Source organism: Theropithecus gelada, chromosome 2, assembly GCF_003255815.1.
Source record: "Theropithecus gelada isolate Dixy chromosome 2, Tgel_1.0, whole genome shotgun sequence".
NCBI lineage: Eukaryota > Metazoa > Chordata > Mammalia > Primates > Cercopithecidae > Theropithecus > Theropithecus gelada.
Window position 1 is genome coordinate 161686307 of NC_037669.1, and position 25762 is coordinate 161712068.

The 25762-nt window shown below is 38.3% G+C and overlaps 1 protein-coding gene across 1 annotated transcript in view; it reads right to left on the minus strand.

The window, feature by feature from the left end:
- The window catches only part of LOC112619207 (collagen alpha-4(VI) chain-like), an 87882-nt gene that overhangs the window by 17698 nt on the left and 44422 nt on the right, over positions 1 to 25762 (minus strand). The window contains exons 18-30 of the mRNA XM_025377160.1: positions 20475 to 20528; positions 20322 to 20357; positions 17041 to 17103; positions 15037 to 15099; positions 13881 to 13943; positions 13311 to 13373; positions 10742 to 10792; positions 6388 to 6423; positions 6221 to 6283; positions 4878 to 4940; positions 3673 to 3708; positions 2319 to 2355; positions 18 to 29 (exon numbers count right to left, since the gene is read on the minus strand). Of these exons, the coding sequence (XP_025232945.1) occupies positions 18 to 29; positions 2319 to 2355; positions 3673 to 3708; positions 4878 to 4940; positions 6221 to 6283; positions 6388 to 6423; positions 10742 to 10792; positions 13311 to 13373; positions 13881 to 13943; positions 15037 to 15099; positions 17041 to 17103; positions 20322 to 20357; positions 20475 to 20528 (640 nt within the window). The remainder of the gene's footprint in view (positions 1 to 17; positions 30 to 2318; positions 2356 to 3672; positions 3709 to 4877; positions 4941 to 6220; positions 6284 to 6387; positions 6424 to 10741; positions 10793 to 13310; positions 13374 to 13880; positions 13944 to 15036; positions 15100 to 17040; positions 17104 to 20321; positions 20358 to 20474; positions 20529 to 25762) is intronic.

Consider the following 25762-nt stretch of genomic DNA (forward strand, 5'->3'; position numbering starts at 1 on the left):
GAAGGAATATTATTTACCTCTTGAACAAGCTGGAAGGGAAATTATTTTGGAGAGAAAAGAAGACATTGTTAGCTTATGCAGGCAGTGGCACCTTTCCCATGTGTGTGCTTCAATAGGAAAAACCATCTCCTCTGAGAAATTCAAGCATGGCCTTCTCAGGCTCCTGCTGAGTGTGGCAGAGACCTCTACTTGTCCCCCAGAATCCATTCTCCCTTTTTTTCTATAGCCATGGAACCCCCAATTTTGGATTGGCCCTATGGATGCCTGGAACAAAGACAACATTTCTCAACTTAGCCATCTTACAAGTTCTAGGTAAGAGAATAGGAAAGATGATAGGCAAAACTTTGAAAAAATATTCTTCTCCTTTCCCTTTCTTTCCCTGGTGGCTGAAATATAGATGTGATGACTGAAGCCTGATATATTTTCAGACCATGAAGTGATTTGGGAAATAGAACACCCCATATACACACAATGGCAAAGCAGGAAAATATAAAGGGACTGATCCCTGACCACCACAGGCTCCATATCAACCTGAACTGACTAGTTTCAGCCTATGGTTTCAGAAATAACATTTGTACCACTGTTACTGAGGATTTAGGTCACATTCAACTGAACTTAAACCTAATGAATACATTGAGCTATTCTGAAACTATATTATACACATGTATATAATATATACACATATAAAATTACATATATATTAATTATAAACTATATATATTATACATAAGTGTGTGTATACAAGTAACATATTTTCAAAAAATACTAAAAAAACCAAAAAATTAGAATTACCCTTAATTCATCATGTGTATGTATATATATAAATAATAAATATAGAATTATTTCATTTCATTTTATAAAACTTGGAGCTTAAGATATATTTACTCTGACTCTTTATTCACTTAGTATGTAATGATTTTTTCCATCAATAAATTTAGAGCAATATCATCTATTCTACTATATAGATGATCCTTTATGAGGAGCATACTTGTACATGTATCTGTGCACATCTGTCCAATCATAGCCCTATAGAAATCTCTATAAGTATTGATTTTATATGCATGGTCCAGCCAATTGCTCTTCAGAAAAGTTGTACCAATTTATACTCACACCAGCAATGTGTAATCTTATACCTTTCTCAATCTGAATAGGGATTTTTCTGGCATTTTTAAAACACTTCCAATCTGAGAAACAAAATGGGTATCTCATTGTTTTAATTTGTATTCTAAGACTTCTGGCGAAGTTGAACATTTTTACAGGTTTATTGTACATCTGTATATTTTCTTTCCTGTCTTTTGCCCATTTTCAACTTAAAAGTGGTGTTCGTTTTTTTGTTTTTACATTTAGGTTTAGCCATTATGCAATGTCTGTGTTTGTAGATAAAAATGATTGAGCAGTAGCAATTTTTTGTATTTCAACATGGTATAGTAAGGAAGTTAGTTCCTTTGCCTGTGTCCTTTGCTTATATTGCAAATTGTTTTTTCCCACTTTTCTGTTTACTTTTGACTTCATGGCATCCCTCAGTGTAAAAGGGTTTTAACTTTTTATATGGTCAACTCTGACACTCTTTTAATTCATAATCACACTGATGATATTATTCTTTATGATTCTGAGGAAAAAAAATTCCAGAATCTCCCTGAACAGCCACTGGATGGGAACAGAGAGAACATAGAAGGGTTAGGGTAAGAAAGGTGGGATGATTGTAGAGAAAACCCAAACTTCCAAACTAAGCAATTTGCCAAATCAACATTCTCGCCCCGTGGCCATTAAGTAGATAAATGTACACATCCTAGGACACAAATATCCTGGAATGCATTGAACATAGTAAATAAATTCCAACTTGGGGATATGACAAAACATTACTTAAGACTGGATTGTTCATAATTCCATTTTTCAAACACAACCGTAAATAAAATAAGACAGATTTCTTCTCAAAGGGTGACTATTGATCCCTCTTATTTAAAAGGGTTACATAAGAAGAACAAAGCTCCTCTGTTTTGTTTTGTGATAAGAAGCAGTGAGATGTAGGCACACAGGTGTGCAGTTACAACATCTCCTGGGGCACAGCACTGCTCAGTGGAGCTTCTCTTCCTTGTTGAGATGGCATGCTCTCAATCCATTTTATTTCTGAGACCACATTGGGAAAGACTACTTACCTAAAGGGGAACTGAGCCCACTGTATGAATTTATAAGAGCCTTTCACAATGAATAAGCCATCTTCCAAACCTCAGCCAAAGCCTCAGGTTTATGCCCCTAATCCGTAATCCATCCCCAGCTCATACCACTGGCTCCTTTTAGGCCTTTCCAAAACAACTTACGGCAGTTTTCACGTGTGAAATCAACAATTTTGCAAGGCTGTTAAAAAGATGTGGGAAAACAGGAAAAAGGAAAAAGTATTTAACTTGAAGTATATTTTTATTCACACTTGTCACTTAGGAATGTCATATGGATGTTATCAGTGCCTATCTGAAGTTTTTTAATCTACAACAGAAAACCCCAAAATTGTCAGAACAGATGAGACTATTCTACAATTACATTTCCAAATCCAGTCGATATTTTAAAAGATTTAAAAGATGTGTGTGCAATATAGTGCCCATACTTTTGGAGACAGGTAGATAAGGGGTACCCATTTTTTAAATCTGCCTTACAAAGTAATGGAATGAAACCTGATTTTGAAGAAGTTGAAATCAAAGAATCTCAGCAGAGAATGCAGGGAAATGCTTTCAATTCTTGGCACTCTATATTATAGTAGCAATTCCTATATCACTTCTTTAGAATGACTGCCAAGACAGGCACTCCTACCACCTCACCTAGTCATTACGCTTCTTTCCTTTGATCCCTTCCTCTCTGTTCTGTCCTTCCCTCCATCCCAGACCTCATCACTTCCTGCTCCTCAGTTGCCTCCACACCCCCCACCCCCTGCCTAATAGTATTTTTGTACTTGGGAGATGAAACACTATCATAACTTTTGAGACTATTTTCAAGTGTTCCATGAAACACAAAAACCTGTGCTATACAAAAGCCTGTGTGTGGGTTTATAAATACTTTATAAGCAGTTTTTGAGCTTTACAAAAAGTCACATTACAGAAAGGTAGCAGCCTCAAAGTCTTTTCTTTTTTTAACATCAACTAGTGTTGCTCCAAAACATCCCAATTCCCTGCTGGATTTAAAATATCATTCTACTATTTTTATTTGACTTGGTGATAATATTTCAAAGTAAAGTCTATAAACTTAAAGTACTGACAGAATTTGTAAGAGGAAAAAACTAAAGAATCTTTAAGATTAACAGATTTCTATTTTGTGAAAGTGAAAAGCTTTGTGTTCTAAGAAGAATAAAGTTTTGGCTGGGTGCAGTGGCTCATGCCTGTAAAATCCCAGCACTCTGGGAGGCTGCGGCAAGTGGATTACTTCAGGTCAGGAGTTCAAGACCAGCCTGGCAACATGGTGAAACCCTGTCTCTACTAAAAATACAAAAATTAGCCAGGCATGGTGGCACATGCCTGTAGTCCCAGTTCCTTGGGAGGCTGATGTAGGAGAATCTCTTGAACCCAGGAGGTAGAAATTGCAATAAGCCGAGACTGCTTCACTGCACTCCAACCTGGGCGACAGAGCAATATTCCACCTCAAAAAAAAAAAAAAAGAATAACATTTGGAATTAAAATCTTCACCTACCGTCATTTCTACCAAACCTTTGGGGCCCTTGATACCCTGGAAAGAATGGAAACTTGAGTTTAAAATGCAAAACTTTGAGATCCAACACATTCTTCTACAGAGTTGGCAAAATAACTCCACCACACTACATAGACCATCTTCTGTCCTTCACTCCCAGCCCCAGAGTTCTGTCTGACTCCTTTAGGAAGTGCCTAAGAGGTGTATCCAAGACCTCTGAGTCCAGAAGGCCTAGATAGAAACACTTCTAGAGGACCAGGTCATTTTGAAACCATAGCTTAGGATCACATTCAGAAAAAGGGCTATCCCAGATCCCAGGACCATTCATCAATAGTTCTAAAGTAGACCCCAGTTCCTCCCTCATGTTCTCTTCAGGCCATCCAGCACCACCCTTTTTCTGCCCTGATACTGAACAAGAAGTCTTCTCTGGAAACCTTCAGATTAGAGCTTCATGGTTCCAACCTCTGGGAGTCTAGAGATCATTGTTCTTATTTAGAATCTACAAGGTTGTAATTTGTGACCTCAGGCAGGTCACTGTAATTATCTCAGCATCTCAGCCTTTGTTTCCTCTTCTGTAGAAATACCATGAATGGTCCTTTTAGCACTAAAATTTTTATTTTCTGACTTTGTCACACCTCTCCAGTAAACCCTAGACTGCAGTGAGACCACCAGGTTCAATCCAAGGCTGACCTACTGTGCCATCCCTCATGGATTGATAGTCTGGCCTCCTAGGACAAGGCATAGAGCAGAAGAATCACAGCCTCAAAGTCTTTCCTTTCATATCAAATGATGTTCCAGGGAATTTTAAAAATATTCATGGACTTGCAACATTGTTAGTTAAGATTATATAAACACTGTATTTTGTTAGGTTTTCCTGCTGGTTTTTGCATAAATATTGTTGCTCATCTTGTTTGCAATGATAAACTCACTCTTCAGTGAATTTTATGAATCATTTTATTTATTTAGACAGGTTCATAAATCTCCAGCCACTCTAATATCTTCCCCATGTTCAAGTAAAAATATATATTGAATAAATATACTGTATAACGACTTGAAGCTAATATGCTGTAGGAAAATTTGCCCCGTTCTCTATGTCAATCCCACTGTATGTCCCAAATGTTCATTTCTTAAGAGATGCCTCTTATCAAATCTTTATTTATTTTTATACAACAGTTGAAAACAAAAGGAAAAAGAAGGGTACATGTTACCATTTGTCCTGGTGGGCCTTGGTAACCTAAAGTTCCAACTAATCCAGGAAAGCCAGCATTACCCTAAAAAAAGACCAAGCCAGAAGAATAAGATTCCTCCTTGATTACAACCATCAGATCCACTTTGATATGTTATTATTCCTAATGCCAATGAGTCTGCTATTGACCAGTTAGTTTATAAACTATATATCTGTGGGATAAGACATGGAGAATAGAAAGAGAGGGAGGTCATTTTATGGGAACCATCCAAATTCCCCCCTGGATGCCCAACCTCAGTCATGCATATGTGTACATACACACACAAATACACACTTCTAGACAGATTGTTAAAAGATGACTCAATACACTCCGTTGAGTCTTGAGGTTATATAATAAAAATAATGCAGGATGTCTACATTAAGGGCCTGACATCAGGAAAAAGGAAAAATTTCCCTACCACCTTCTGATTCTTAGTGTTTCAGAAAAGGCACATGGTGGCCATAGGTTCACTGCTCATCTTCCAAGTATTTGAAATGACACAGTGTTATCTAAATACAGTGAATCCTTTATCTTTTTTTATTTGAAACTAGAAATAAAAGTTAGTTGATTAGAGCAACCATAGCCAGCAGCAAGCCAAGTTAGGCACAGATCAAATATTTCTTTACGTCCTTGCCAATGTGTGAAAGTACTAATTCTTGAGTACCTAGAAAACATACATTCTCTTTCCTTTCCTCTTTCCTGCAGTAAACACTAGTCCATTTCCTAGAAGACCTTGGTGTCTAACAATGATCAACTAAACATTACCAAGATGTTAGATATCCACAGGCTTACTCTTTTCAAAAAGAGCTGCCAGTGATTGTGGTCATTCAAGGCTGACTGTTCAGAACATAAAGGAATTGGTTTTTAATCGGAGACTGTATAAAGCACAGTGGACTCAAAGTCCACCAAGATGGCAACTACATTCTCAAGAATCTTTTCTAAAAATAGCAAGAGAAAGTTAAGGCTTGGAAGAATCCTAAAGAAACAGCAATGTTTGCTCAACAGCTAAAACAATATCCTTCCACATGATGTCTAGACTTACCAAAGACAGAGGTGCTCCCAAACTTGGTTTTAAAAGCTTGGTATTGTAAAACCAAAACTCCCAACTTGGATTTTCTGTTGTTATGGCTTGGTAAACTGTATTCGTATTCAGGAGATAAATGAGAGTGGGATTAAGTGGGGAGTAGGATAGCCAAAGGAAGGTGTGGAATGAGCATTGACTGAGCAGGAATAGGCTTCCTGCTAAGAAGTCCTAACCCAGTGAAAATGTACTTCTGTAATGATATGGGCTTCTATAGATCTTAGGAAGTCTCTTTGATTCTTACCCTCTTCCCTCTTATTCCCTTTGCCCCCTTTTCTCCTTGTTGGCCCGGGTCACCATCTTCTCCCTTAATAGAATCAAAAGCAGAATTTTGAGTGTAAAGAAAAACAAGCACAAACAAATGACACATGCTGCCTACCAGTTGCCAGGCCCAGAAATATATCTTCTTACTTGGACACCAGGATAGCCAGGGAATCCACGTTCACCCTAGTGCCAGAAATGAGATAAAGTCTTGTTTAATATCATGTGATTAAGAAATTTCCTTGACATGCCTTGGGGGAAAAGAAGACACTATAATCCAGGTTCACCCCAGTGTCAGAAATGAGATAAGGTCTTGTTTAATGTCATCTGATTAAGAAATTTCCTTCACATGCCTTGGGGAAAAAGAAGACGCTATAATTTTGAGGAAATACACTCAAAACAAGTGCCAGGAAAAACAACTATAGCAACAGTTGTTATCTTGAGCTACTCTCAAGTGGCCATATTTCATATCTCTAATTCAACATGAAACAACTCATAAATAATTTTTACAAATTTCCCCCCTCTCTAGTATATTGTGTAATGAAACTTCTTCTGTAGGGCATTTTTATCTCTCAGCTTAAATAACCTGAGGTTTAATCCAACAGAAACCAAGTGCGAGGGCACCACATTGAGTGTTGGGAAGCAGGTGCTCATTGTCAGAACCAAAGGCATACTACAAAGCAATCATTCATTCAACAAATATCCATTTGCATGTCCTATCTTCCAAGCACTTCTCTAGGCACAGGAAATTCAGCAGTGAACAGAACAAAGACCTGTTCCTGCTCTCATGGAACTTACATACTAGAGGGGAAGAAAATGAACAAAGAAATATATAACATGTGAGAAAGAGATCAATGTTATTCCAGAAAGGGAATTAAGGAATAAAGAATTATGTGTATCGAAGGATGAGGAGGCACTATTTTATATGAGGTAGTCAGGCAAAGCCTTTTTATAAAGGTGGCATTTGGGTGAAGACCAGCATGAAGTGAGAAAACAAGCAGACTTCTGGGAGAAGAGCATTCCAGGCAGAGGGAGGAGTATGTGGGGGAAAAAAAAAAAAAACCTGAAGTAAGAGGAAGAGTATGTGCTGCTATGTTTGAGGAACACTGAAGCAGAATGGAGCGAGGAGGGCAGGCAGGAGGAGATGAAGTCAAAGAGTTCACAGAGACCACATTGTATAAATTCTTATAGGCCATGTTAACAGTGGGTTTTATTCTGAGTGACATGGAGAATGACAGAAGGGCTTTGAATAAGGGAATGACTTGATCTGACTATGTTTTTAAGGATGTCTCTAGCTGGTGCATGGAGAACTAACTATATGAGGCAAGGGTGGAAGCAGAGACCAGTTCAGTGGCTATTGCAATAACACAGATGGAAAATTATGTTGGCTTGGTCCAGAGGGTGGCAGTGCAGTTGTGGGAAATGATAAAATGCTGGTTGTACTTTGAAGATAGACTTACCACTATTTGTTGATGGATTAAATGTGGGAGTGAGAGAAAAAGATTTATCAATGATAGCTGCAAGTGTCTGTCTTGAGCAACTGGATGGATGAAGTTTCCAGTCGCTGAGATAGGAAAGGCTGGAGGAGGGGCAGGTTGTTAAGGGAAACAGTTTTGGCTGACTGGATATTTGACAATATTAAAGGATTATTATTAATTCTTTGATGTAAGAATGGTATTGTGGTTACATTTTTAAACAATCTTTTAAAGATGCAACCTGAAATGTCTATGCATGGAATATATGATTATCTTGAAGTAAATCCCATATATTACATGACCTACAGTAAGTGAACATATGTAGAGGTTCTCTCCTCACTCCTATTTTCTTAATGAAATACGAAGCATGATCATCTGCTTTAAATATGGACTACAAAGCAGATCTTGGAGGTTTGAGGAGGAAGGAAGGGTATGAAATCAGCATGGTGGGAGGATAAGTGAGTGGGAGTATAAATAAAACAAAACAAAATTGGCCAGGGGTTGTTCATTGTTTGGATTAGGTGATGGGAACATGGGGTGAGGCAGGAAAGTGTCATTATACTAGTCTTCACTTTTATTTATTTTTGAATTTTTCTGTAATAAAAGGTTAACAAACAAAAAAACAAGAAGAAATGTGTTTGGGGACATGCCGATTTTAAGATGCCTGTTAGATGACCAAGTGGAAATATTTTTAGAGTTTGGGATATCGGTCCAAGCGGGAGAAATAAAGTGGAGATAACAGGATAGATGGTTATTGATGACATGGAACTGGATTTCCCCAAGAAATGCCACCTGAGAGGTGAGTAAAGAAGGAAGAAGGTATGAGAATAGAGCTTTGAGTCTTCCAATACTTAAAGGTCAAGAACATCCAGAAGATCTAGCAAAGCAGGATGAGAAAGAGAAGACAGTGAAAACCAGGAAAATAGAATGTACTGGAAGTTGAGGGAGGGAAAAAATCGGGAATAAACCCATGATCAATCTGTCAAATGCTGCTGAGAGATGGAGCACAATGAGGGCAGAGAAGTGACCGTTGAATTTAGCAACATGGCGTTTACCTCAACTAAAGCAGATGTAGTTGAGTGGGGAGGGTCAAGAAGTGAAGGCTCAAGTGTCAGTTTTTCAACCTCATCGCCACTGATATTTTGGGCCTGATGGTTCTTTGTTGGGAGGGGCTGTCCTGTGTATTGTAAGATGTTAAACAGCATCTCTACCCAGTAGATGCCAGCACTCTCTCCTTGAGTTCTGACAACCAAAACATCTCCAGACATTGTCAAATGTCCCCTGGAGGGCAAAATCACTCCTGTTGAGAAGCACTGGTATAGACTGCTCCTTCAGTGAGTTTTCCCCAGGGGAAAAAAAAATGGACCGAGAGCCTCGGAAAGCAAAAGGGAGTGGAATCCAGTCTAGGAGGCAAGGATTAGTCTTAGATAAGACTGTGGACCCTCGTCCATAGCAGTAGGAGAGAAGGCAGGGTGTATGAGTACAGAGGCAAGTAGGTTGGCCTACTTGGTGGTGAACATTTATAGAGGTTCTTTTCTCACTGCTTCAATTTTGTTCATGAAATAGGAAGCCATGATCATCTGCTTTAAGTATTGAAGACAAAGCAGATCTTGGAAGTTTGAGGAGAGAGGAGAGGGTGTAAAATAGTCAATTCAGAGAGAAGGGGAGTGAACAGATTAAGAAAATGTACTCAACTGGCCAATCAGCAATATGGGACATTGAAAATGAGGCCATTACATCTTGCAAAGAAAAATTCATGCAAATATGGACTGAATCTGTGTTCCATAATGTTAGCTGTATCACAATAAACAAAAATTGCCCTTGTGCTTAGCTCCAAATTGACATGTAGCCCAAACAATGCACATTTGAATTCTACCCAGAATTTGCCTGCTATGCAAACTTGTCCGTAGCAAAGAAAAAATTAGTTTACCTGGATGGGATTTCAAGGGACTAGCTTCCACATTCAGCTCTGCCTCTAACTAGCTGTGTGACCATAGGCAAGTTACTTCACTTCTCTAAGCCTCAATTTTCTGAAATGTAAATTGACAAAGCTAAGCTAGATGATCACTGAGGTTCCCCATAGCCCATCATTCCATAGTATTTACTGAAAACTTACTATGTTTGAGGCATTTTTCTGCTCAATAAAATGGCAGTGGTGCCATCTTGCAGCCACAGGGAAACAAGAGAATTGCAGAGAAGCCAGCCCAGAATCCTGACATCATTAAGCAACTAAGTATCACTAAACATCCTAGTGATTTCTTATTTTGTGAGGCAATACATGTAACTTGAAGACTAAAGCATCCAGAATAACAGTGGGTATTAAGATTTGATTTGCTCAACAAGTTCCATGTGACCTCCATGCTTTAAGACCTGTCAGTGACCAATTAACTACATATTAAAATACAAGCTTCTTAAGAGAGTGGCACTCATTCATTCAAATACACTTATTGAGCACCTACTCTCTGCCAGACTCAGTTCCAGAAAAACAAAAGTGCAGTGCTACTGTCAGGTTTACAGCCTGGGGGATACAAGAACAAATTATAATACAACCTTCACAGAAAGGAGCTACTGCAGAAATATGAACATGCTTTAAGAACACAGAGTATAGGACAGCAAATTCTGTCAGGGGAAGACCAAAGCTGCTTCCACAAGGAGAAGTTGGTACTTGAGTGGGTCTTAGAAAATGAGTAAAAATTGTCCAAGAGATGGAGGAGATCAGGAAGCACATTCCAAATGAAAACACGAGCGTTTGTAAAGGCAAGGAAGTTGAGAAAGGGTCTGGCACTCCCAGAGCTGAGGTGGGAATATCTGACATATATGTGGAAGATGAGGGAAGAAGTTTGACTTTTAAATAAGAGAGCGACAAAATCAATTTTTACTTTTTAGGGAGGGAGCTCTGGTGGCCAAAACATTTTGTAAATATGTACAAACTGTTCCTGGCATACAACTTGGAAAATAAAACTTATTTTAACAAAATAAAATAAAAACTATAGTCCTTAGTTCAGAATGTCCTGTAAGGTTACCCTCACCTTTGTTCCTTTTCTTCCTGGATGTCCATATCCATCAGAACCAGGAAGACCCTAAGAAAATGACATATAAGATGAATTGTAGAGTCATGCAGACCAACACTTGGTTGATAATAGTATCTGAACCCTTGGATAAATCAACAATGCAAAGAAGTAGGGATAACAATGGGGCTTGATGGAGATTGGGAGACTACCTTCATAAGACAAATACTCAGATTTGGAGAAATCTTTGAAAGACCACAATAGAAGGAAGTTTTTAGGGTTTTTAAACCCCCATCTGTACATCAGCAAGATGATACCTTGGTTGTAGGAAGCTATACACAACTGTACAAAGTTTCCCTTGGGCTAAACTTGCTTTCCTTGTGAGATAAAGTAAAAATAGAAGCTTTAGAATTGGTAAATCATCAGACAAAAGCACAGACTTTGGAGAAAAAGATTGGAATATAGGCAATATAGTTTAGTGGTTAAATGTACAGACTATAAACCCAGACAGACCCTAATTTTTATTGCAGTTCCAATATTAATTGTTTGAGTCACCCTAGGGAAGTTGCACAACCTCTATAAACTTCAGTTTCCTAATCTGTAAAATAGGGATAATAGTATCATCTACATTGTATACTTGTTGGGAAGATTGAGATTGTGTATGAAAAGTGCTTAGCACAATGTCAGGCACAGAGGCAGTACTTGATAAATGGTAATTAGTCTGCTGCTGGTGGTAGCAGTGGTAGTGATGGTGTCGGCAGGTGGGCAGTAATGGTAGTGGTGCTGATGGTAATAATGAAGGTGGTGGTGATGATGGTAGTGATAGTGGTAGCAATGGTGATTGATGATAGTGATGGTGATGGTAATGATGGTGGTGGAGGCAATGGTGATGATGGTGATAGTATGGTAGTGCTGATGATGGTGATGGTAATGATGGTGGTGGTGGCAATGGTGATGATGGTGTTGGTGGTAGTCGTGATAGTGGTGGTAATAATGAGGATGATAGTGATAGTGGTGGTGGTGGTGGTGGTGGTGATGATGACAATGGTGATAGTGATAGTGGTAGTAATGATGGTAGTGGTGGTGGTGGTGGTGGTGATGGTGATGGTAGTGATAGTGATAATGGTGATAGTGATGGTGGTGATAGTGATGATGGTAATGGTGGTATTGATGGTGATGGTGGTGACGATGATGATGGTGATAGTGATGGTGGTGATAGTGATGATGGTAATGGTAATATTGATGGTGATGGTGGTGATGGTGATGGTGTTGATGATGCTGGTAATTGTGATTAGTTCAGTTATTGCTGAAGATAATGATGATGGAGGTTGCAGCGCAGTTCAGTTATTGCTGAAGATAATGATGATGGAGGTTGCAGCGGTGGTAATGATGATAATCATGAAAATGATGATACTACCAAGGAGCTTAGCATCTGTATAGACAGACAATGAGCTTCCTGTAATAAAGAGTAAATTCAAAACCCTATAGGTGTTTTTTCTGAATGAACAAAGAATTCCCCTAAACCAGGTAGATCAGTTGAGAAGAAAAATTAAAAATTTGAAGACACAAAAAGATTCCTATGGTCTAAACAGGAAAGTCTGAAAGACTAGAAAAGAAAGAAAAATAAGAGAAAGAAGATTGCCAAAAATGAGTTCTTTGCAGCGGCTTGTGGGGGTGATAATGAAGTTTATTTGCTGTTACTCCATCTTCTCCTTGCAGAAGAATGTGCAGAAACTCCAGCATCTGCAACCCCCAAGACCCAAACTCTATTTTTGGAGATGTCTCTTGAAAATAGTCATAAAATAGCTAACTTGCTCTCCTGTTCAGGGTGATAACTAAGGTAAAAATGCATAGCCCTGTGTTTGAAAGTGTTGTTTTGTAGAAGGAAGTCTTTTATGATCTTTGGTCTCCAAAGATTATTTCTATGCTCTGAATAATCAAACCCATACTCTTAAAAGTTTGCTGATCTGGCTCTCTTATTTGTTGCCCTGGAAAAAAAAATGTTTCACTGAACATCTCTGTATTCCTAAAAGACTCAAATGCTCATAAAATATCATTGTCAAACAGATGAGAGACATTGGCACTTTGCTCTTCGATATGTGAGAAGGCAAAATAAATTCCAAGTCCTCTTTGGAGTCTTAATTTATACAAGAAGTCTGAGAAACTTTGACTATTTCAATTCTTAAGAACTCTGGTGATCATGTCATATTTGTAACCACGAGTTTAACTCATAAAGAATATTAAAATTTTGTGTTCACAGCAATGATGTTAAAGCCATTTCAATTTATTATATCAAGTTGATGCCATTTTTGTTTATCAGACCTTTTTAAATAATTTCTTACTGGAATCTAAAAGATAGATAAGACACTTTAATGCTGTGGTAGATGACTCCATCAAAATTTAGCTTGGTGCACACTGAGATGTTTTAGACTATATCTCCCTGATTTGCCTGATTTCTTGTCTCTGGTACCTATATTCTGAACTAAATAAAAGTGGTTTCATACATTTAAAAAGTTAGAATTTTATGTAAAATAAGAACAAATGGCAAACAAATTTAATCAAGAGTCCAAAACAGAGAAACTGGACTTACAGGTTGCCCTCTTGGTCCTTGTCGACCCTGTGGGCCTCTTTCTCCTGCATCACCAAGCTCTCCCTTTTATTATAAAGAGAAAAGATCAAATTAATTTTCTTCTATGAGATTATGCAATTTTGTGTCATTTTCCTCAGAGATTTTACAGTCACTGTTTTCAAGTTTTGGTAGCATACCATACATCCTAAGGTAAATACTTTTCTCTAGGCTTTGTTAAATATGAATAACTAACAGATAGTCACAATTTTGGTTTTGAAAATTAGCAACACCAGATATGTAACATCAATTACAGAATTTTATATTACTATAGCTTTTTCTAAATTTGGATGTGCACATTTATATTTGTGGTTAATCCATATGTATATCTATCTGTTGATACATCTTTGTCTACTTATACATGTGATTCATTTTTCTATATGTTCATCTATATGCCTTGCCTTCAGTCAATAGAATCACCAGCCTATCAGAAATGTATGTTGGAAATGATGATATAAGTAAAGATTTGCTTAAGAAAACCCAAGGGGTTCTCCTAAGCTACAATCAAGAAAGAGCGGGTTCTCTGACATTTACCTTCACTCCTCTTGGTCCAGCTTTTCCTTTTGAACCCTTTGGCCCTGGAGGCCCAGGATTCCCCTGAAACAAGATCATGGCCAAAATCACCACTAGGGCCACAAAGTTAACTGTCTGTCTCTCTTGTTGTTATTGAAATAGTCTGTAACTAGAATATGCTCATGAATCACCTTAGAGATGGAAGCTTAGCCTTTAATATTTAATACAACTAATTAATTCTATCCTCCAACACACAAAATGCATAATATACACACTTACACTATGGGCTGGGGGACTGGGATGGGGGAGCAGGAGGCCACATCTACCACATACTGAGAATTGAAGGAATCATTTCTATGCTACAGGGGGAAACATTATTTGATTAAGAGATCCAGAAAACAAAAGCCTAGACTTTCACCTGCTCCAAATTGAGAATATTTTCAGCTGAGATTGACAACAATATAATCAGTTATGAGGCTAGATTTTTTTTCCTGATCAAGACAGAAAAGAACAGAGCTATGGCTTTGGCCATCTTCGAGCTGCTATTTTCAGTTTACCGATGGAGACTCATTCCTGACTCTAATCATGCTGCTCATGTTTCTAAGCCATCTCAAATACTCACTTCCTCAGGAAGCCACTCTAATCATCGGTCTCAATCTATCTGAGCATCTTATGAATCATAAGACATTCCCCCAAGATATTAGGTGTGGAGTAGAGCAGGCACTAGAAAGAGCCAAGTTGGAGGTCATCAGTTCAGACACTTACTATCTAGATGACAAGTCATTTAATTCCCCTTAACCTCAGCTTCCTTATCTATAAAATTGGTATAGTAATGCTTCCTTACATACTTGTGAGGAGCAGATTAGTTACTGATACTTTTATATGGTACTATTATTTCATCTTTTACTATAGCTAAATATGAACTTGTATTACATACCCTTGAGGTTTAAACCCATATCTCATTGGTCACTATATCCCCACAACTTACCTAGAGTAGAAGGAGACACATAGCAGATGATCAATATCTACTGCATAAAATTAGCTCTTCTGGAAATTCCTGATATCCCCATATCCCAAACAAACACTGTGGCTTTATGTTATTTATCCAGGAACAGTCAGGGGTATGAATCAGCCAGTGTTAATGACTAGCTGCATGGTAGCTGTTTTACAAACCTACCTGAGCGCCCACTAAGCCTTTTTGTCCAGAAGTTCCTGGTGGTCCTTGCCTTCCTCTTGATCCCTGATCCAAAGATGAAATTAAAATTCAACCAATTTTTAAAGAGTCATTTATATTCCAAGTAACCACAAAATCATCTTGGATGCCAATGGAAGCACAAATTAAGGTGCCCTGACCCATCATGATCTCATTTATCAAACTTTAATCAGGGAGCATCTGCACTCTGAAGCACCCCAGAACTCACTTCAAACTCACTCCATCTGAAGCAGAGGGTGTGAGTCCTCAGCATCTCTATTTTAAGCAATCTCTCCAGGTGAATCTCATGAGTACTAAAGTTTGAGAATATTGCTTTTATATTTGAATTCACTCAACTAATTTTAAATCCTAAAAGGGTGGTGAGAGGGCAGCAAAGCTATTGATCTCCGTTGAAGAATGAACCTTTTCCTTGTACACACAAGGGTTAAGGACAAGAGATTGTGTTTTCGATTTGATCAAGAGCCAAGGGTGCATTTAAGTGGCTTAATCTCTCTGACTACACTGCTGGGGATTTGCTCATTTTCTCTCCAATCTATTTTACTTTGCTGATTTTTGACACTTTAATATTTTTCCAGCTTTTCTGAGAAACACTTTCCTATTAGAAGTATTGATTGATCATGGCTTCTACTCTCCTAGGTGAGGTATTGACAATCATCTATTTAAATAGACCATCACTCTCGCATCCCAGCAGGAAGGTGAGAATTAAGGAGAGGTTTTATTGATTATCTTGCTCATGGTTCCCAGCATGACTTGCTTCCCTTCCAACCAGCTGTGTAATGAAGTGGATATAGACAGGAAAGCAGGGACACAACTATGGTGGGGGGTCCTGAGCTAGTCATCAAAAATAAAAGGGAAAAATATACATCTTTTTGTTGCTTTCCCTTCAGTTCAGATACTATTTTCCATCGTAAAATAAGCATAGTCTCTAATTACACGTTGACTACCCATTTTTTTTTCCCTTGGTTCCTTTAGCAAGCCTAAGAGCAGCAGATACCTTCTGAAATTATCATCTGACACTCATAGGATTTTTAACTCTAGAGAATGATTCGATATGTTAGTAAAATTTATTGTTCCAAAGTTCTTCAATTTGAGTATACTTAAAAACAATTTGACTTTTAAAATAAATACATATAATGTGTTCCAGGAGGGCTATAGAATGACAGGTTTGGGTTATGCTTAGACAACGCCGAAAGAACTGGTTGAAAGTTTAAATTTCCAGTTATCATTTGGCAACCTAACAAAACCCCACTGGATGAACTTCTTGAGGGCAGGACCTTTGCCTTAATGGTATGAATGTCCCAGGTCTATTAGCAGAGTGCCCTGTGCATAATAGATACTCTGTAAACACTTTGCTGATTTTTCCTACCAAATTGAATGATGGGGGTCTCACTGTGTTGCCCAGGCTGGAGTGCCATGGCACCATCATAGCTTACTGCATCCTTGAACTCCTGGGCTCAAAGTGACCGTCCTGCCTCAGCCTCCCAAGTAGCTGGGACGACAAGTGCACACAACTATGCCAAGATACGAATACAATTTTAGTAAATTAAATAATATTTGAATACACAGCTTCAGAGGCAGTAATCAAGAGCACTGATTTTGTAACTATACTGCCTGAGTTTGAATCCCAGCTTTATCACCCACTAGCTGTGTGACCTTTGCCAATTTACCTAACTTCTCCATTCCCTCTTTATTTTTCTCCTGTAAAATGAGGATAATAACCTCCCTCCCATTGAAGAATTAAATTAGTTAATACAAGTGCTTTAGGCAGTGTCTAGAACATGGAGGTCAATAAATATTAGCTATTGTGGTTTAATCTTTTCAGAAAAGGGGCTGTACAATTTTCTTTGGGAGGCCCTGGAAAGGAGGCATCCAAAGCCATTCTGATTTACATCAAATTATTATCAAACAATGAAGTTAAAATTTCAAACAAATATCCTTCAGCACTAAAACCAAGCTCCCAGATACAACCTGTGAGCCTGGATACCCAAGCTCTCCTTGGTAACCCTGTTCACCGGATTCTCCTGGTATACCCTGTCAAAATGAATAAAACTTATAGTGAGTTCACTAGCCATTTTTAGTGTTCATATTGAAAGTAGCTTTTTCTGCAATATATCACTTGAAACCACAACAGAAAGACTCAAACAGTATTTGACTGGTTGTGATCAATCCTCTTAGGAGATGAAGTTGAAGAGGAAATGTGGGTGTTTACACTTATCTTGGGAAAAGGCAAGACTAGATTCTTAGGGCCTTTCTCAGTATTTACACATCTCCTTTCAATGTCTCAGCTAGTGATGGGAGCAAAAATACTTTGTTTAAATAACCCAAACTCTCATTTTGTGTAATAACTGGTTACTAAACAGTCCTTCCTTTTAAGACATACAGACTAAACGTTCAAGGGCGCTAAGGTCTTTTATTTCATACAAGGAGACTCAGAATGTTGATCACAGCGATAAACATGACACTCTGAGAAAAAGGCACACAAAGTGCTTGAGAAAATAACAGAAAACTGCCTTTAAAACCCTACAGACCTTTATGGCAAGAAGCTAGCTCTCTAGGCAAAGGGTGAGTTGTTAAAATGATTCATTCTACCACTGATTTAGTTTATCCTGCAAATTAATATTTTCATTTCTGCAGAGAAGATATGTTTTCCATGATTGAGGATAACATCTATTTTGTGAATTGTTTTGCCTTCTTTTTCATGTTGCTCACATGTTGACTAGATTATTAATTATTCATAGCTATGCAAAGAGCAAAAACTTCAAAGTCAGAATTCAATCAATATATGGATCAATTACTTGTGCTTCATCAGTTTTCGAAACTATTCAGTACTTCTATTAATCATTCCTGTTATGTTATTCCACTCTTTAAGGTTGATTTCTAGATTTATAAATATGAACCAAATTTTAAAAGGAATACAGCTAGAAATTTTGAACCAGGTTATGAAATGTGGTCTAATTTGCATATCACATTAGTGATTCATAGTGCAACATTTATAAAAACAATGTGGCTATATATAGCAATGTTCAGACTCCATCATAACTCTATGCTTATACATTTATAGTAAGAAAATAATTTGAGTGGAGCAAAAGTGAAAACAAAACAAAAAACCTATAATACAGATCTCTGATGTTCTTCACATCAATTACCATGATATCCAACAAAACAGAAATTACTTAAACGCTCAACATAAGAAAGATTAGTAAATCATGGTACTTCAATAGAGTAAAATACAATGTTCTAAAATGATAATAGGGAGATTTGGAAACAGGAAAAAGCAGAATATAAAATGTTACATACACTGTAATAATCCTCTATTTTTTATACAAGAGAACAGAAAAACATGAAAATACTTTCACAGGGGTGGTGGGTTTATGTACCTTTAAAAAAATTAAGAATATTCTCAATTTTATCATCAACAGCAAATTTAAAATCTTGCCTTATTGCCAAAAAATGTATGCATCAATTTGTTTGGCATAAATATAACCTTTTCCATAAATAAACGTTTATTTAGAATTCTACTTTATTATATGTCTTGCAAAGGCCAGCAGATCTAATTGAGCCATATTTTCCCAAAGTCTGAGGAATGCTGTAATTTGGAGTTATGGGCCTATATGACCAGTGCTCCAATGTTGAGTCAACTAGCAAACCACTGACATGGTGGATAAACTCAGTTCATCCTGAAGCCTGCAAATATTTGTAATTATATCTCTTATTTTAAAAATCAACTATACTATAAGGCCATAGTCACCAAAACAGCATGGTACTGGTATAAAAATAGGCAGATAGAGCAATGAAACAGAAATAAATGAAATAAAAAATAGAAATGAAAGCCCTACTCTAAGATATTAGGATATTAGCTTCTTTTCAATCTAAATGAAACTTTATAGCAGAGTGGGGAGGAGGCAGAGAACCATACAAACTTTCCGTTTTGCATGGAAAAAAAAAATCGCCATGGAAACTTTCAGTGAACCTCAAGCAACCTCAGACAGCCCAGCCAGCACTCCCCTTGACCTCAGAGAGAACAATTTAAAGCCATAAAAGATAGACAATGGGACTATATTAAATGAAAAGCTTCTGAACCGAAAAACAAAAACAAAACAAACAAACAAACAAAACAATGAGCAGAGTGAAGAGACAACCTGTTGAATGGGAGGAAATACATGCAAACTATTCACCTGACAAGGGATTAATATCTAGCATATACAAGGGACAAACAATTCAATTGCAAAAAAGCAATCCATTTAAAAAGTGGGCAAAATATCTGAACTGACATTTCTCAAAAGATATACAAATGGCCAATAGGTATATGAAAAAATGTTTAACATCACTGATGATGAAAACCACAATGAGATATTATCTTATACCAGTTAGAATAGTTTTTATCAAAAATACAGAAAACGACAAATGCTAGCAAAGATGCAGAGAAAAGGGATACGTATTTTTGGTAAGAATATAAGTTCATACAGTCATTATGGAAAACAATATAGAGATTTCCCAAAAAGTTAAAAATAGAACTACCATATGATCCACAAATCCCACTAATGGGCACTTACCCAAAGAAAAGAAAGTTAGTATATCAAAGGGTTACCTGTACCCCCGTGCTTATTGCAGCACTATTCACAATAGCAAACATGTGGAATCAACCTAAGTTTCCACCAACAGATGAGCAGATAAAGAAAATGTGATACATATACACAGTGAAATAATATTCAGCCACAAAGGAGAATGAAATCCTGTTATTGGCAGCAACATGGATGGAACTAAAAGTCATTATGTTGAGTAGAGAAGTCAGGCACAGAAAGACAAATATCACAAATTCTCTCTCACACATGGGAGCTAAAAAAGTTGATCTCATGAGGTAGAGAGTAGAATGATAGTTATCAGAGGCTGAGAAGGGTGTTGGGGGTAGGGAGAATGAAAAGAGGTTGGTTAATGGGTAAAACATACAGTCACATAGAAAGAATAAGTTCTAGTGTGTGATAGTATAGTAGGGTGACTATAGTTAACAACAATACATTGTGCATTTCAAAATAGCTAGAAGAGAATATTTGAAATGTTCCCAATATAAAGAAATAATAAATGTTTGAGGTGATAGATGTCCTAAATACCTGGGTGTGATCATTATATGTTCTATGTATGTATCAAAAATCACATGTACCCCATAAATACATGCAGATATCATGTATCAATAATAAATACAGTAGTCATATGTGTGGAAAAAAGAGCAACTCTTTCCAGAAAGCACTGACCTTTAATCCTGGCAGACCTCGCCTTCCTATTGTCCCCTAAGAAAAATGGAAAGCAGAGACCTTAGAGAAGGATATAGACCAATTTTCACCCCAGCCTACCATCCTCTTCCACAAAGGCAGGGGAAATACGTCCCTCCAGCTGTTAACACCTACCCAAGGGCCGACATTTCCAGGTTCTCCCTGAGGTCCATCAAAATTAGAACTTCCCTGAAAAGTAAGAAATAAAGGGAAGATCAGAAACAAACAGCAACAAATGCTAGCGAAACTTTTTGCCCAATACAGAAGGCACTAGGTAGACGTAGCACTTAAATTTGCACCAAATTAAATTAAAGATGTAGTTTCTTTGTTATGCTGACCACATTCCAAGTGTTCCATAATTCCATATGGCTAGTGACTACCATATTGGATGGCACAGACACGGGATATTTCCATGATCTCAGAATGTTCTGTTGGTCAGTGTTCCTCAAAAAGCAAATGGCATTAAATTCTGATGTTTCAAAATATCCGTGTCGTAGGCATCTTTCCCCAGAGACTGCTCCTTTGATGACTCCTTACAGTTCACCACGCTGGGACCACAGTCACACATAGTCTCCAACAAGCCATGCTTAATATTTGAAAATATTGGCACTTCTCTTTCTACCTGTATCACTTAGGGTCCTGAGTGGCAGATAGAAACAGAAGGTAGAAAAGCGTCTCTCTGAAGACATGGGTGATCAATATACACAGATGCTGACAGAGAGAGAGAGAGAGGTTATATAGTCACAGTGAGGAAAGATTCCAGTGTTCTCACTTCTTCGGGATCAGAAGTGAAAAAATGAGTATTGTCCAGAGAAAAAAATGAGTCTATCTTTTAAGAAAAATTGAAACCATGTGAGATCCCAAGTAGGGGTACTTCAGATAATTATTTCATAAAGTTACATGCTAACTCAATAAGAATACACAAATAGGGAAAGAATGTGAAATAACAGAAACAAAAACGTTTTGTGCAAAGCTGTTCACCCAACTGTTATTCATAATGGATTAAATTCTGAAACAATTTAAACATCCCATAATATGAGGGAAGTGTTGATCAAATTATGGTAGAAACACTTATTGAAATAGAATGCAACAATTAAAAACTGTTCTTCAAAAGTTTTTAAAGTACATAAAAGTTTGTGCTATAATGCCAAAAGTATTTAGCCTGAATCTAGTTACGGGGAAACAATCATACAAATCCTAATTGAGGGGTGTTTAGCAAAATAACTGGTGTACACTGTCAGTGCCATGTAAACAAATAACTGAGCAAATGTGATGAAAGGGCACTGACGACACAGGACAGCTAAAGGCACCGCTTGGTCCTCAGCTGGATCCTGGAACAACAGCAGCAGCCACAGAGGACATTATTGGGGTGTTATGGACTCAAGGTTTGTGTTCCCCCCAAAATTCGTATGTTGAAATCCTAACCCCCAATGTGATGTTATGAGGAGGTGGGGCCTTTGGAAGGTGATTAGGCCATGAGGGGGGAACCCTCATGGTGGGATTAGTGCCCTTATAAAAGAGGCTTGAAGGAACACTATAGCTCTCCTTCTGCCACGTGAGGTTGCAGCCAAGAAGATGACTATGAACCAGGAAGCAGTCCCTCACCAAACACTGAATCTTCCAGGACCTTGATTTCGGACTTCCCAGCTTCCAGGACTATGAGAAATAAATGTTTGTTATTTAAGCCACCCAATCTATTAACTCTGTTACAGTAGCCCAAACTGCCTAAGACATGGGGCAAGTGGGAAATTTTGAATATGGACTGCGCATTAGAAAATAATATTGGCCGGACATGGTGGCTCACGCCTGTAATTGCAGCACTTTGGGACGCCGAGGCGGGCAGATCACTTGAGATCAGGAGTTCGAGACCAGCCTGGCCAATATGGTGAAACCCCATCTCTACTAAAAATACAAAAATCAGCCAGCATGGTGGTGGGCACCTGCAATCCTAGCTGCTCTCAGCAGGAGAACTGTTGAACCCAGGAGGTGGAGGTTGCAGTGAGCCATTGCACTCTAGCCTGGGCATCACAGTGAGACTCCATCTCAAAAAAAAAAAAAAAAAAAAGAAGGAAAGAAAGAAAGAAAAGAATATTGTATAAATGCTTAATTTCATGAGGGTGATGATTATATTATGTTTATATAGAAGAATATCTTTTGTCTTACTTGTTGAATATTTAGAGGCAAAGTGTCATGAAGCCTTTAATTAATCCTCAATTAGCTCAGTCACACACACATACCCGTAAGTATTTGTATAGAGAGATATAAAGCAAATATAGCTAAAGGATAAAAATTGGTGTTTAGACTTACAACTACATTTTTCTGTAGATTTGAAATTTTTCAGAATGAAGAGTTAGGATAAAAGGTAACAGGTTAATCATGGACTATTTCAACAACACAGAGAATAAAATTAAGGTAAAGAAACACTAAGGGCTGGCATGTTGCTGCTACAAACGAGTTGGTTTTTCACTCTCCTTTCACTTCCTTTCTTTCTTCCTTCCCTCTCTCCCTCCCCCTCCTTCCTTCCTTCCTTTCTACATTCCTTCTTTCTTACTTCTATTCCTTCCTTTTTATCTCTCTTTCTTTATTCCATACAAGGGAATGGAGACGGGCTAGCAACTGACAGTATCCACAGCCTCCACCATAAGTGAGCTGAAGGCAAACCCAGTTCTACTAAATACTGAAAGAAAATGTAACCCACTCCTTCTGAAGGAACTGAGGGTGCTGACGATGGACACTGTGTCCCATGTAAAGCGCACGCACTCTCAGCCATAAAAGAGAACTAAATTATGTCCTTTGCAGCAACATGGATGCAGCTGGAGGCCATTATCCTAAATGAACTAATGCAAAAATAGAAAACCAAATACCACATGTTCTCACTTATAAGTGGGAGTTAAATCTTGGGTTCACACAGACATAAAGATGGGAACAATAGACACAGAGGACTCTGAAAGGGGAGGGGGGAAGGGGGCAAGGAGTGAAAAACTCCCTATTGGTTACTATGTTTACTACTTGGGTGACGGGATCAATAGAAGCTCAAATGTCAGCACCATACAATATACCCTTTTAACAAACCTGTACATGTATCCCCTGAATCTAAAATAAAAATGGAAATTAATAAAAAAGAAATACATAATTTTGGTGATACAGAAATATTCTACAAATTTGGACTCACGTTAAATATGGGGTTGTAACCTGCTTTTTTCACTTAATATTACATCATGGATGTTTTCCATATCATGAAATCGTCTTCTGCATTATGTTTCATGCCCTAACACTAATCCACTGTGTGGAAGAGCATTGTTTACATAAATAATCCTTTATTATTAGGTATTTAAATATTTTCAATGTTTTACTACCTTAAAAATCACTGCAATGATGATCCTTGGAGCTAAACCTTTGTGCTGCACCATGATTAGCTTCCAGATAAATTTCTAGGACTAGAAAGGGTAGATCAAATGACATACACATCTGTTTTGTTTTTTTTTTTTTTTAGACAGAGTCTCACTGTCACCCAGGCTGGAGTGCAGTGGCACGATCTCGGTTCACTGCCAGCTCTGCCTCCTGGGTTCACGCCATTCTCCTGCCTCAGCCTCCCTAGTAGCTGGGACTACAGGTGCACGCCATCACGCCCGGCTAATTTTCTGTATTTTTAGTAGAGACAGGGTTTCACAGTGTTAGCCAGGATAGTCTCAATCTCCTGACCTCGTGATCCACCAGCCTTGGCCTCCCAAAGTGCTGGGATTACAGGCGTGAACCACCGCGCCCAGCTGACACACACATCTTAAAGCTGTGACAGACTCAGTTGGTGGCCTATAAAACAGGCCCTCCCTTCCTCTGTGCTAAGAAAATCTCTTTGGTCTTTTCAGTTTTGTTTGCGGCAACAACATACCGGCCTCCAAGGGATGAATTACGACAGGCCTAAGCCAACTGTGGTGATCCCATTTCCTTTTGTGGGAGACTTGCTTTCTCTGGATCTCTTGAAATGGGGCAAGGGCTGGTGGGGAGCACAGGGCCTATTTTAGCTAATGAGCAATAGAGAGAATATTGCTGGGAGTAATTTGATGAAAGGAAAGCCCCTTTTCTCCTGGCATTTTATGCAAAGGTGAAGACAAAAACACTTGGAGCTGCTAAACCTGGGGACCGAAGGCTGACATGCTGGGGATGGCAGTATGGGAGGAAAGGCGCCAGGTCCCTGACGACATCACTGAGGCTCAATGGGACCATCAACTGATGTGCCAAAGTTGTCATCACCTATACCTGGGGTTATAAAATACGTGTATTAGCTAAACACTGCTAGTCAGGCTTTCTGTCATTTGTATATTTTAAAACACTAAAAAAAAAAACAGTAATCCTAACTAATGACTGATGTGCATTGCCTACTGCCTTCCAAAAAGGTTGTATTGATTTTCCTTCTTCCCGGAAGTGTTACTTTCTCACTTCTGACTGGCATGATTGGTTCTCCAAGCTTTCTCCAATATTAGGTATATAATAAAATTATTCTGCTTGGTCAGCGAGACTGCTTCATCAGGAAACCCTCTCCATCCAGACTGCAACATTTAATCTGCTCTTTGGTTCATGTCAGAAAGGAGTGGTTGCCCCCTGAAGAGCTATCTCCCAACAGCACTTAACAGGCTAGAACAGGGGTGTCCAATCTTTTGGCTTCCCTGGGCCACATTGGAGGAAGAAGAATTGTCTTGGGCCACACATAAAATACACTAACACTAATGATAGCTGATGAGCTTGAAAGAATGAAAGAAAGAAAGAAAGAAAGAAAGAAAGAAAGAAAGAAAGAAAGAAAGAAAGAAAGAAAGAAAGAAAGAAAGAAAGAAAGAAAGAAAAGTAAAAGAGAAGAGAAGAGCAAAAAATCTCATAATGTTTTAAGAAAGTTTACAAATTGTGCTGGGCTACATTCAAAGCCATCCTGGGCCACGTACTGCCCATAGGCAGTGGGTTGGACAAGCTTGGGCTAGAATGTCAGCATCTACCAGCTGCAGGGTAATACAGCTGGTGGGAGTGATTTCTGTTATCTAAGTCTATTAAAAGACTGTTTAGTTACTACCATTTTTTGGCCCAGCATGGGAGCAGAAACCATAGGGAACACAAATGGAATATGTCACGGCACTGCCCCAGAGGGTTGCAATTTTTGTTTGCATGTACAAGTTAGGGATCTGGTGCTCAAGGTTAACCCTTGGCTAAACTCAGCGATGGAGACCTCAGAAAGCCGTGAACATGCAGCTCTTGCTGTGGCTGTGGTGCTGTGATATACACAGCGCTGTACAGTTTGTCTAGAGGCTTAGGTTCCTTCCCAGCAGTAAAACCTTGAGCAAATCAGAGAACCAGCCTGAATAGACAGATCATGATCTTTCTTCTCACGACAACCACAACTCATGGAAGTTTTGAAATGGTTTCTCTATCTTCCTTCC